Source organism: Serinus canaria, chromosome 18, assembly GCF_022539315.1.
Source record: "Serinus canaria isolate serCan28SL12 chromosome 18, serCan2020, whole genome shotgun sequence".
Lineage (NCBI taxonomy): Eukaryota > Metazoa > Chordata > Aves > Passeriformes > Fringillidae > Serinus > Serinus canaria.
Window position 1 is genome coordinate 1,005,086 of NC_066331.1, and position 12,847 is coordinate 1,017,932.

Here is a 12,847-nt window from a genome sequence, read left to right on the forward strand (position 1 = left end):
CTGCGCCGAATGACCAATTAAAAGGGCGTGGTTTGGGGTGGTCCCGCCCAATAGGAGAGCACGGCGTGTGACGAGCGGGGCGGGCAGCCAATCGCGGCCGCCCGTGCACGGTGGCGCCCGTGCGGTGAGCGATGTCGGGGCGCGGAGTGTGGCTGCGAGCGCGGGCGCGGCTGCGGCGCTTCCCGGCGGCGCTGGCGGCCTGCGGGGACCAGGTGGGGCCGGGGGGACACGGGGAGCGTCTCCGAGGCCGGCAGGGGCACAGGGGGGCGGCTCCAGGGCCGGCCGTCCCTGTGGCCCCCGCTCCCGTCCCGTGTGATTCCCCCAGGCCGCGGCCTACGGACGGTGCGTGGCGGCGGCGGCGGCGGGACCGGCGGAGCTGCGGCGGGACGCGTGCCTGGAGGAGTTCCAGGCGCTGCGGGAGTGCTTCGCCCGGGCGGTACGGCCCTGTCCCAGTCCCCCGATCCCATCCCGGTGCTGGCGGAGGGCGGCGGCCTCGGCCCGTCTTGACCGCGGCTCTTTGCAGGCAAAGGCGACGCCCAAGTGACCCCGGAGCCGCCCCCGCCTGGAGATGCTCGTGGAACCCTCAAACCACCGGTTTGTCCTCAAATGAGGGAACCTCCCCCGGTCCCGGAGCTGCCCAGGCGCTCCCCGGCCCGGAGGAGGCGCAGCGCTGGGCTGGGTGAAGGGCACAGATCTATTTTTATTTATTAAAAAAGAAGAAATCACAGATCAGAATGCTTCAGCTTATTTTATTGATGGGCTCAGCCCGCACTCCGGGCTCTCTGTGCCAGCGTCCCACCCGCCCCGGGGGAGCCGATCCCGGCGGGACAAGGGCAGTTCCCACCGGCTTCCAGCCCAGCCCGGGGTGCCCACGCCATTCCCAGAGCAGGAATGTCAGGAGCATCTTTGGTCCCTTCTGTTCACACAGAGAACAACGAACAGGCGGCTGTGCCCCCGCGGGGCCGGAGCCGGCAGCACAGGGCACGGAGGAGCCGATCCGGCTCCCTGGCACCTCGGGAAGGCTGGGTGGTGCCACAGCCCGGCTCGCCGTCCCCGGGGCAGCCCTGGAGCCGCGCTCCAGAGCCCGTCCCTGCCTCCCGGCCCTGCTGCTTGTGCTTGACGACAGCGTTAATGGAGAAGCTCGTTGGGTTAGGGGGTTTAAGGCCACAGTGTTCCGGGGGGTCTTCCCAAAGGACTCCCCAGGTGGCTTCCCTGTCACTCTGGGTTGTGACACCCCGGGAGCACCAGGCAGGGACAGTCCCACCCACTCCCACCTCTGCAGGGTCCCACTGGACACAGACTCGAGGTCACCAAAGACATTTGGAGGTCGGGATATAAAAGCCACCACAGTGATGAGGTCTGAGGGCTCCAGGCTGGGAATTCTCAGCCCGTCTAGGGAGAGCTTTGGGACTGAATTCCACACATTCGCAGGTCGGGACGTAAAAAGACAAAACCCAAAAAAACCCAAGGGATGAATCACTGGGAGCCTGAAACAACACAGAGCTCTTGGGGAAGCTCCTTCCTTCTTTACTCACCAAACAAATTCCCAGAGGTGGAGCAGGGACCTGTCTGGATGCAGAACAGGGCGGGGGAAGGCTGGGAAGAGCACAAGGAACACAGGCAGAGGTAAGTGGAGCCCCTGGATCCACCTGGCTCTGCCTTGCTTTCTCCCAAACCACTCACCTCTGGCAGAAGAATGAAGCTGGTTGGGAAGGGTCGGGGGGGGGGGGGAAGTTGAGCTTCTTAATGCACTTTTGAGAGGGGAAGTGGAGCTGGAGAGCACGGAGAGGAGCACCCAGGGAGGGCAGCAGGGGCAGAGCTCTGTGTGATCCCAGTGTGTGGCCAAGGAACCCCATCCCTGGGAGAGAGGCAGCACAACAGGAGTTGTGCCCGGTTAAGGCAGCGTTTCTACTAAATGAGGGTCCTAAACCACCACTGTGGCTCAAACAAATGAGGCTCAGCTCCCAGTCCAGCACTGGAGCACTGGCTCTGCTGGTCCTCAGCTCACAACTTCTCTGGGGTAAAGCCCTTCCCAAGGTGTGGATCCCAGATCCCCTCAGCACAGCCGGGGCCATGGAGCCCCTTCCTCGTTCTGAGAGGAGCTGGGAGGTGGCTGGAGAAGGCAATTTGATGTGAATGAGATGCTGGAAAAGCTCCTTGGAGCAGCGGCCTGGCAGGGAGCCGAGGTGCATGGCAGCTCTGGAAGGCAGGGGACAGCAGGAATGTCACTTCCAGTGCCACCATCTCCTTGGCCACCCGCAGGCACACACTGGGGGCGCTGCTGGAAACCCCCAGGGTGGAGCTCAGGAATCCAAGGAGATCCCGTGGATCCGAGCACTGCATCCAGCAAGGCGCTGCTGGCTTAGATCTCTCCATGCCCGGTGAGGCCGAGCCTTCCCTCCAGAGCACGGCCACAGCCCTGTCACGGGCCCCTGTCCTGTGTCACCTGCTGGATGTGGCGGCTGCGCACCAGGTGCTGCGCACCCTCGGCCACGCCGCTCAGCCGCGCCTCCAGCGCGCTCCGCAGGTCGTTCACCTTCACATCGGGAAGGGGGTTCAGGCCGATCAGGACCCCCCCAGCTCCTGCTGCAGCCTCCTCCTCCTCGCCGTCCTCCTCCTGGTCGGGAGGCAGCAGGTCCCGTCTCCTGCGCCGCAGGTCCAGGCCCCCCTGCAGCTTCAGCTCACGGTTGGGTTTGACGTCGTGCTCCGGCTGCTGCGGATCCCTGGGGGCAGCTGCTCCGTTCTCAGACTTCCCTGCCGGAGCATCCTGAGGGGCACCATTGGAGGGACCCCCACCCCCCCGGCCCTGCCGGCCCCCCGGCTCCTCCCGGGGATTCTCCTCCTTCCCGTGCCCGTGGCCAGGCGGGTCCCGCTGCCGCCCGCCCGCTCCCTCGGCCTGCGCCCCTCTCTGCCACTCCCTGTCCCGCGGGTGCTGCTCCCTCACTGCCACATTCCTGTTACTGGAAGAGTCCGGCACCACTGCCAGGTCCTTGGGCTCCACCTGACTCAGAGTTTTGGCTTTAAGGTCTGTTCCTGAGTCTCTTTCCAAACTCTTTCCTGCTACTCCCTGAACTTTGGCAGCCCCCGGCTGTTCTCTTTGGATGGGAGCTGTAGCTGCTTCCATGGCTTTCAGGAAATTCTTCTGGTGGACATCTCTTCCAGCTTTGGCTTCACGTTCTCCTCCCAAATCCTCTGCCAAGGCCTTTTTCTCCAGGTGGTTTCTGGCTGCTGGAACACGCTGGGCATCCGCATGGAGGGGATCCTGGTTCTCCACGGGATTCTTAACAGCTCTGTCATTCTCTTGCAGCGGCACCTTCCGCTCCTTGGGAGCAGCCACAGGAATGTCACGCCTCTGCCCAGCCTCCTCCAGCTTCCCCACCATGTCCCTGTGCTGCCTGGTGGAATCAGGGGGCTGCTGGCCCAGCTGCTCCTTGCTCAGCGCCTTCCCGGCTGTGTCTCCCTTGGCTCCGAGGCCCTCGTCCTCCCTGCTCCTGGAGAGGGGCAGGGCAGGCTCTGGCTGTGCTTCTGCTGCAGGACAAAACCCACATGGAAAAGGATTTCTCAGGACATTCCCTTCTCCTGCCACCACATCCTGTGAGACACGGGATGAGGCCATGCAGGAGGAAGAGCAGAGCTGTGGGTTAGCCCTACAGAAATGGCCATGCAAGTGGACTTTGCCACGGGCCAAAGGAGCTCAGATCTCTCCCAGTTTGATTTTAGAGCTGCTCTGAGCTGTGAGCACCCTCTGGAGGGGTCCTGCTCCCCGGCCACGTTCTTACCTGGCTTTGGCTTCTCCTCTGCCCCCTCCTCCTGCCGCTGCTGGTGGATCTCCTTGTGCTGTTCCTCGATCACTGCCAGCAGCTTTGCCTGCTGGTCCAGGAGCTGCTTGTGCTGCACCTGCTGCTCCTTGATCACCTGCAGCAGCACGTTGTGGTCCAGCAGTTTTGCTGGCCCTGCTTCTGGAAAAGGGGAAAAAGAGGAAGTAAAACCCCTGTGACCCTCAGAAATCATGTCAGCTTTGGATGGGCTGCAAGGGCTCTCTTTGGCAGGAAGATCTGACTCCACAAACCCTGCCAGGAGAGAGAGAAGGAAACTGGAAAAGGATGGGATGAGAGGAAGGGACCTGCACACAAATCCAAGCTCAGACTCCAACTCCCCCTTGCCAGGCAGAGTTTGGAGGGAGGAGCTCAGCCTGAGGAAGGGCTTTGCAGCTCCAGCTCTGATGCCCCAGGAGCAGAGCAGCTGGGGCCTTGGGGGGAAGGAGCTTTTCCCTGTGATGTGTTCAGGTGTCCCCGTGTGCCCCTGCCCACGCCCCTCACGCCATGCTGCTGGAGCAGTTTCACTCCTGTCTCCCTCTTCCCAGGGCTCTGACACTGGGGAGCAGCCAGGCCTGGGTGCCACCATGACTCAGGTTCCTGAATGGCTCTGCCAGGTGTGCCAGAGATGGGACAGGCACCACCTGATGCTATGCAGGGGCTGTGGCCTCAAGACACCATCCTCCCACAGAGAAAGATCCAGGGAGATCCAGACCTGCCCTGCACGCCCCGGGGACACACACTCACCCCCTGCCTTCTCCTGTTTCTCCTCAGTGTTCTGGTTCTCCAGCAGCTCTGCTCTCTCTGCGAGGGGCAGCTCCTGCTTCTCACCTGCAAAGGACCACAGAGCTTTGCTGTCAGTGCAGATGTTCCCTAAAACGCCTCCACGCCGTCCCGGCACCGTTCGCATCCAACCCGCCGGCTGCGAGGGAAGTAATAAACCCAATATTTAACAATCCCGTGCCTGGTGGCAGCGAGCCAGCACTAACTACCTCGGCCAATTAACATGCAAGAACAGCTCTAACTGGCTTTTAGACGGGCACTTGGCAATGTGTTCCCTGTCAAGATCTCCCGGCTCCGTGTCCCCGGTGATTTGGGAGCCGTGCAGGAACAGCACGGCACCTGACATTTTGGCGGGTAGCGAACAACTGTTTGACAGCTCTTGCAGTAGCTGTCAAAGCCACCAGATTCCTCCCTTCCCGCAGCAGCTGCCGGAGGGGCTGTGCTCACTCACGTGCTCCACTCGTGGAGTTAAAAGGAAGCACCAGGATGGGGATGGGAATGACCAAATTGTCCCAACTCCAGGGGCATTACAGGCCCAGAAGAGCTCGCTCAGATGAGCTGCTGTGAAAGGAGCTTACCAGGGTCTGCTTCCTTCTCCACGGGCTTTGCAGCCTCCTCTGCTTTCCTGGGGAGCTGGAGCTGTGACTTGTCCCTCTCAGCAGCCACAGCAGCGTCTCCATCCAGCACGGCCACCTCTGCCTTTTCTTCCAACTTGGCTTCCCCTGGCTCCAGCTCCTTGTAGGGTGGCCTTCCCCCCTGCTGCAGTGCTGCCTCCGGGACCTTCTCCAGATTTGGGACGGGCCCCCCAGTCCCTCCCCGCTGCTGGTTCTCAGCAGCCACTTCCTTCCCTTGTTTTGGGCCCAGTGCCTCCTTCTGGGGCTTCAGCCTGGCTGGCTCCTCCAGCAGAGGGTCGTTGGCTCCTCCGGGAGCCACTTTGTTCTCGCTGGATTCCTCCCGCTCCCGCCCCATGTCCACGACCACCTCATCGTGTGGGACCGGGGGCTCGTGGCGATGGGCCTCCCCCACGGGCACAGCAATCCCTGGGGGGACAGGCAGGGTCAGAGACAGCAGGTTCCCAGTACACTCAGTACACCCAGCTCCATGCTGCCCTTGCTCAGCCCTGCCTTCTCTCCCTCATCTGGAGGCCACATTCCCAACAAACCCCCAGAGCATCAAACACTAAATCACCTTCAACCCACCAACAGCACCACGGAGGTGCACTGAGGGGAGTAAGGAGGGGAGTTTAGGATGTCTGCCTCAGAGTCCCACAAGATACACACACCCCCAGCTCCCAGTCCAGTTCCCTTTCCCAGGATCACCTTTACCTTGATCAGGACGGTCCAGCTGCACTTTCTCTTCCACCTTTCCTCTCTCCTCCTCCCTCTTGGGCACCTGCACAGGCACCTTGATCTGTGGCTGCTCCATCTCCTCCTTCTCCTCAGGCACTTTGGGCTTATCACGGTCATCCTCGGGCTCCTCCACCACTGGGTTCTGCTCTGCAAACACAGGATGGGGACAGGGATGAGGTGTGGGAGCTGGGAATTGCTGTGTCTGTCCCACCCAGCCCAGCCGCTGATTTCCCTCAGGCCTCAGCACGGTGGGGCTGGGAGAGATTTTGTTCTGGGGTCATCCGGTTGTTTTCCCTGTTGTGGGTTTTTATGGAGCTGCTGGCAGGGATGGAGAGGGGATGGAGCAGGGAAGGAGTGAGGATGGAGCAGAGATGGATAAGGGATGGAGCAGGAATGGAGCAAGGATGGAGCAGAGATGGATAAGGGATGGTGCAGGGATGGAGCAGAGATGGATAAGGGATGGAGCGGGAATGGAGTGGGGATGGAGCAGAGATGGATAAGGGATGGAGCAGGAATGGAACGGGGATGGAGCGGGAATGGAGCGAGGATGGAGCCGGCTGCTGCTGCGAGGCAGTGCCACCAGATGGTAGCATCCCCCCGGCTCCCTGCCCCAGACCCCCGGCTCCGGGAGAGACTGAGCTGGAATCCAGGCGCGGATCCCCTGGCACTGGAAGAGGCAGAGCTGCGATCCAGCCCCGAACCCCCAACACCAGAACCTGAGCTGGGCTCCAGCCCAGCTCCCACCCCCCCACTGCTGTTTGCTGTGAAACCTCTTAAAATCTCCTTTATTTTGATTTTTTCCCCCCTTTTAGTGCCCGAGTGTTCCCACAGCCCTTCAGATGCCTCTCAGAGGAGGGGTGGGGAGGCTTCCTTTTCCCGCAAAAGTTTTGAGGGGGGATTAAACAGGCATTAATTAGGGGAAACTCCTGAGGGAGAAGGGGGAGTTTCCCCCCACCTTGCCCTCAAAGAGATGGAATGTTTTTGGAAGACACATCCCAGTTAAACCAGTCACTGTGTTCAGCGCTGGTATGACCAGCGTATTCCACATGGAATCTTTTGCACATTCCATGGGATGGGAAGGGTCCCTTCCACCCCCAGCATGGCAGAAAACCCACACAGGGAGTGAGCTCTTCCTTTGGAGAGCAGCAGAGAAGGAAATCGAATTGTTTCCCAGCAGTGAAGTTGTTCTGCAGATTTTTTTCCATCCAACAAACTCTTAAAAAAAAAAAATCTATCTTCTGTAACAAAAAAAAAAAAATTCCCAACTCTTTCCCCCTTCGCCCTCCCCCGTGTGATTTCCTTTGGGGAATTAATTCTATAAACATCTTTCCATTTTCTCCTCCCCCTCCGCAGGGCTGGTGCGATTTATTACGAGATGAACTCATGGGAAAGAAGGGATTGCCACAACTTCAGCTGCGTGGGCCTTGCCTGAGCTGGGGAGGGGGGGAACAACAAAAATTCACAAAAAATTAAGTACAAACTCCTGGCCCAGAGGGATCTGTGCCAGCAGGACCTTGAGCCTCTCCAGAAACGCGGACTCCAGCCCGGAGCTCCACACCCAGAGGAGGGACGTGTGTGGGGCTGGCCAGCTTTCCACGTTCCTTCGCTCGGGGAGTGATGGTGGGAGGGGAAAAGGACTCGGATTTTCTGAGAAATTCAAGTCTAGTACCCAAGGGTCCCCCTCTCCATTGAGGGACTTCCCAGGGTTCAGCAAGTCAGGGCAGGACACTCCTCCTTTTCAGGAAGAACTGGGCTGCAGGAACCAGTGCCCAGCCCTGGCCAGGGGCCCTGGGAAGCGGGAGGCCGAGGCCGGGGAGGGGAGCGCTCGGCACGGCTGCGGATGTTCCCAGCTCAGTCCTGGCCCCAACGCAAGAAATTATTTACTCTACTGGAGGAAAGTTTCTTGTTAATTGGTTCACGGAGGCGGGAGATGGCTCCAGTCAGAGAGGACCGGAGGATCCAGAGAACCCCAGTGCAGGCAGGGCTGTTCCCACAGCAGATGGGAGCGACGAGCTGAGCAGTGAGATGATGTTCAAGGAGAAATGAAAAGGAAGGAGGGGGAAATAAGAAGGAAGGAGGAGGAAATAAGAAGGAAGGAGGGGGAAATAAGAGAGGAGGAAATAAGAAGGAAGAAGTGGGGAAGCTTTCCTTGCCAGCAGGAACCGGAGGAGTTAAACGCAGCAGTTCCCCTGCCCAGAGCAGCAGGTGAACCCCCGCGGGCCCAGGGCAGCCCGAGGGGCCAGGGGAGGCCCCGCTCTGCTCCGGGAGTGTCCCTGGCAGCTTCCATCATAAATCAGGCAGAGGCACGTTCCCCGCTCTGCAAACAATGCAGGAAAAGCCCAAAACACAAACAAAACACAAACCCAAAAGTCTCCACGCCGCAATAAGGCCAAGCTGCCTCGAAGCCATCATTTGCTCAGCGGGAGACAAAATTAAGTTCATCATCAGGGCGTGAATTAACAACCTCTCAGGCTGCCTGGAAATCCATCCGGGGCTCCGGGTGCTTTGCAGGGAAGAGTTTTGCTGGGGCCCTGCCTCTCTTCTTGCCCTCCAGGTCCCTTTGGAGCGTCTTCCAGTAACGCTGCGCCTCGTCGTGTTTTATGAGCGGCCTTGGACATTACAGGCAAGGCCTGAGAGGCTGTAAAAGCTTTTTGGCTCCCAAGGAGAGGCCGGGGTGTGAGGCAGCACCGAGAGGGTTCGCTCTGACCCCCCGGCTCTCCGGCAGCTCTGCTCACACGAGGGGAAGCCAGGGCGTCCTGCAGCTGATTTGTGTGTGTGCGTGCCCGGGTGTGTTGTGGTTTGGCAACAGCCTCTCCAGGCTGCCATAAAATTTCATGATTAGCAACCTAAAAGCTTCCCTTCTCCCCCTGCTCCTGGTTCGGATCGTTGCAATGGTCCCAGGCAGGCACTAAATCCCTCCTCACACGTTTTTCCAGCCTCTCGGAGCCGAAATGTGCTTCCACAGCCCCTGCCCTGGGCAGAGGCAGCGGGATGGCCCTGCTGTGCTCACCCCCAGGCTAGAGGGAGCCTTAGGGACAGCACAAGGAACACCAGGACACACCCCCCACTCCAGGGTGTCACCCCAGGGCTGACCAGGGACACGGAGTTCAGGACCTGCTTGTGCCAGTGCAGCTCCAGATCTGCTGAAATTCCTTCAACGCATGATATGGAGCAAGATCCAGGAGCCTGTGCCAAGGAAAATGGAGCCCAACAAGCGGGGCAGAGGGCCGGGGGCAAACGCTGCCCTGGGACGTGCCGAGCACCGGGAGCAGGGCAGGGCCAGGCCCTCCCCGGGGAGCCCCCGGCCCAGCTGCGCCTCCAGGAGCCCTCCCTCCCCCCGAAACGGGTCCAGATTTCACAAGGTTATGGAATGGCATCCCTGAAATTAGTTCACAGTTGTCTCCTGACGCACCAGCAGTAAAAACCAACCCAAATTACCAGAGGCTGCTGGTTCCTTTTCTGTGTCACAGGCACTATTAAAAGCTCGCTCGCACAAAGCACCAGGGAGAGCCGCGGCGGAGCCAAGCTGTTCCTGCAGGATGCAGGAGCCACGTTCCACACATCTCCGGGGCTGCTCCGGCGGGGAATGCCGGCAGGGACCCGGCCTGCCGCGGGCAGCTTGCTTCTGGGGGGCAAAGCACAGGGATGGAGGATGCAGGGATGCACAACACAACCCCAAATTCTGCCCCGATTCAAATAACAGAGCCCACCCCATGCCCCAGGACACCGGGATGGCCGGAGCAGGGTGCCTGGCACTGGGAAAAGGGCTCTTGCAGAAGGAGCCTGAATCAGGGCTTTGTTACCCAACATTGCACAACAGCAGGGAGAAGATGAAGCAGCAACGATCAAGTAAGGAGCTGAAAAATATTACAAAATCTTAATCCCCCCCGAGACCCTCGAGGGTGCTTTAAATACGAAGAGAAATTGCCTAATTAGCTTTTTTTTTTTTTTTTTTTTAATGGATAATTGCCTTCCTGAGCTTTCAGAGGCAGCTTAGCAACCTTTTAACAGAGGCGCAGCCGCGGCGCGGAGCGGCAGGACGGGGCTGGAAGGGGTTTTATCCCTTTCCCGAAGAGCTGCTGACAGTAAAACCTCCAGCACCACAGGCTGGGGCTGTAATGGGCACTTGGGTGTCGTTAGGAAAAACACGATTCCGAGGCCGCTGGTCAATACGTGTTCACATAAAAGGCCAATGTTCTAATATTCATAATCCCCGGGCCCACGGGGCAGGGCTTTAATGAAAGTCTCTCCAGTTCTGGGCTCCACAACATCAAAGAGGCCAATAAAACTCCTCTCACACGCTGACAGGCGGGAGGCAGACGGGGAAGGCAGCGCTGGGGAAAGGCCCTGAGGTTTGCCTTGGATGGGGCAGCACGGGAAAGGGCAGAGAGCAAGCCTGTGCCCAGGGAAGGGGCAGAGCACCCTCTGACCCAGAGGCACGATACACCTTGTGCCTGGAAGAAGGGGTCTGGAAGAACCCTCCACTCAGGATAAGGTCTGGGAGCAGCACCCTGCAGCCAGGAAAGGAGCCTGGAGCAGCACCCTGCAGCCAGGGAAGGGGCCCGAGGCACCCTGTGCCCCGGGGAAGGGGCTGAGCAGCCAGCAGTGCTGCCCAGGGAGAAGCCGTGGGATCCTGCTCAGCCCCGGGTGCGGAATTCGGCCCATCCGGAGGGCGTCCAGGTGCCGGGGGCGGCCCAGCCGCATCCTGCGCCCCTGCAAGGACAGGATGCAGCTGCTGCGGCGCGTTCCAGGCGGCAGCTCCTGCTCTGCAAAACAAGGCGGGCGAGGACGAGGGGGAGCCACGGCGGGGGATGAAGGGCACCATTTACCGCCTCTCATTGCTAGTCAAGCCGACATCCTGCAGAGGCTCAGGGAGGCACAGATCCAAGGAATCGCAGTGGCAGCTCTCCCGGGGCAGCCCCATGTCCATCCTGCAGGTCCTTGTCCCCCTTCTCTGCTCGGCTCCGTCTCCCCCCGCTCCCTCCTCCCCAGGGAGGGAGCCCCCACTGGCAAAGGGACCTCAGGGGATAGCTGAGCTTTCCCTTGGAACTGCAGGGCTCCTCCCTGGGAAGTTTATGAGCCGGGAGCACTAAACCCGCCTTCCTCCTGGGTGGGATTATTTAATCCAGCAGCACTCAGAGCTGCTGCCGGCGGGCCCCGGGATCGCTCGGGTGATCATAGCCTGGCATCCCGCTCCACCGCCCCGGCTCACGCCGAGAAGGGGAGAAGATTCAGCAAACTCCTGCAGACACCGTGTTTTATGGGATTTTTTATTTTCCCAGTCAGAACACGTGTCATTAGCGATTCCTCCTGAAAGGAGCAGCTGTTCTTTGGCCATTACTGCTCCAAAATTAACCAAGACGGAAGAATTCAATCGCATCCCTCCTCCAGGCCCTGCTGAGGGCTCCATTAAGGGATCGGGAGCGTCTTTTGCTCGGAGTTCACCGGCATCCGCGTGCCCGGGAAGGCACACACAGCCCTGAGTAAACCACAAGTAAACTCCACCACGGAGCAACCCCAGAGTGAATGTTATCGGCAGCAGCACCGGTGTGGGAGACGCTCCAAGCTGCCGGGCAGGAACCCAGCCAAGAACCAGGAGGGAGGATAATCTCCAGAAGAGCCAGCCCCTTTCTCCCTTCCGCTCTCAATCTCTGCGAGGATATTTCAAGGCCTCCAAAGAACAAAAAAAACCCCACAGGAGCAGAAGGAAACAAAACTGCAGCGAAGGAACAGGACGCGGCGGGGCCGAGGGGCAGCGCGGGGTCAGGCGGCACCTGCGCGCCACGGCCTCGCTCCGGAGCAGCTGGGAAAGGGAGGAGCGGCCGTAATTCCATCAGCAGCCCCAGCAAACAAATAATAAATAACAAGAACCAGTAAACAAAGCTGAGGCATAATCACAGGCTTTGTCAGAGAGAAAGCCGAGGCCAAATTTACACCCTCGGCACCAAAAAAAGAGGCAGTTCCTATAAATTTCCCTTCCTTCGAGGGTGATGGATGGATGGTCCTTGGGCTGGCACAGGGACCCAGTGGGCTGGGTGGGCACTGTGCTCATCCCAAACAGGGATCCCTGCTCTGTCCCTCCAGGGAATCCCAGGCCTGCACCACACCTTTCCCTTCCCAAAAGAACAACTCCCACAGTGTACCTCTGGAGGTCACAGAGGCTTTTCCAGCAGACAAAAGTGAAGCTTTTCTTGGGAGAAGGCCCCAGGAAGCTGGGAAGATGCACAGAGCTGCCTGGAAATTACCGTGCTTCCACCACACTTTAAAAAAAACCAAATTTCTCCTTTTTAAGAGGTGACCTGGGAACAGGGCTGGGAAACCCAACTCCAGCAAGCACATACCTGGAAGTTTGACTGAATCCTGGTCAATTCTGTTCTCCTCTCTGTCCAGGTGCTCCAGGCCCACTGCTTCTGTCCTCACAGGGGTGTCCTCGGAGGCAGACAGGGTGGTGTAGGTGCTGATCACCAGCATGCCCAGCCCAATCCACAGGATAATCTGCACAGAGGGACAGAGGGACAGTGAGCACAGGAAATCCAAGGGGACTGCTCCCCACGGCATTCCCACGGTGCCTGCACAGAATTCCAAGCTCAGAGCAGTGATAAGTGTTAGGGAGAGAAATGTCAGAGAGAAACAGGAAAACCAGTTGCTCCTGGCTGAGGCTCATATTTGGGTGTAGAGCCATGGGAATGGAAGCTGTTGGAATGGAATCTGTTTCAGAGGCTGGAAGCTGTTGGAAAGTCTTTGGAAGGGCTCAAATGTGAGTGAAGTGAGTGGGCAGGACCCAAGGATAGGAAAATGCATGTGGTAGACAAGTCCTACTGCAAAGACTCATTTCCTGGTATTCCCAGCGTGAGAACTCCATGAAATCAGGTCTGGCTGAGCACAGAGGAGCCTGGCCTG

At 59.3% G+C, this 12,847-nt stretch overlaps 2 protein-coding genes across 2 annotated transcripts in view; one reads left to right on the forward strand and one right to left on the reverse strand.

Moving 5' to 3' along the window:
* Positions 1–77: 77 nt before the first annotated feature.
* NDUFAF8 (NADH:ubiquinone oxidoreductase complex assembly factor 8) lies at positions 78–729 on the forward strand. The gene is made up of 3 exons (XM_050981309.1): positions 78–212; positions 326–436; positions 524–729. The coding sequence occupies exons 1-3, from the start codon at positions 132–134 to the stop codon at positions 542–544; spliced, it is 213 nt and encodes a 70-aa protein (XP_050837266.1). The 5' UTR covers positions 78–131; the 3' UTR covers positions 545–729.
* SLC38A10 (solute carrier family 38 member 10) overlaps positions 730–12,847 on the reverse strand; it is a 30,109-nt gene continuing 17,991 nt past the window's right edge. Inside the window, exons 11-16 of the mRNA XM_009094548.4 lie at positions 12,289–12,442; positions 5,924–6,094; positions 5,177–5,638; positions 4,563–4,646; positions 3,780–3,959; positions 730–3,528 (exon numbers count right to left, since the gene is read on the reverse strand). Coding sequence (XP_009092796.3) covers positions 2,423–3,528; positions 3,780–3,959; positions 4,563–4,646; positions 5,177–5,638; positions 5,924–6,094; positions 12,289–12,442 — 2,157 coding nt within the window. The 3' untranslated portion in view covers positions 730–2,422. The remainder of the gene's footprint in view (positions 3,529–3,779; positions 3,960–4,562; positions 4,647–5,176; positions 5,639–5,923; positions 6,095–12,288; positions 12,443–12,847) is intronic.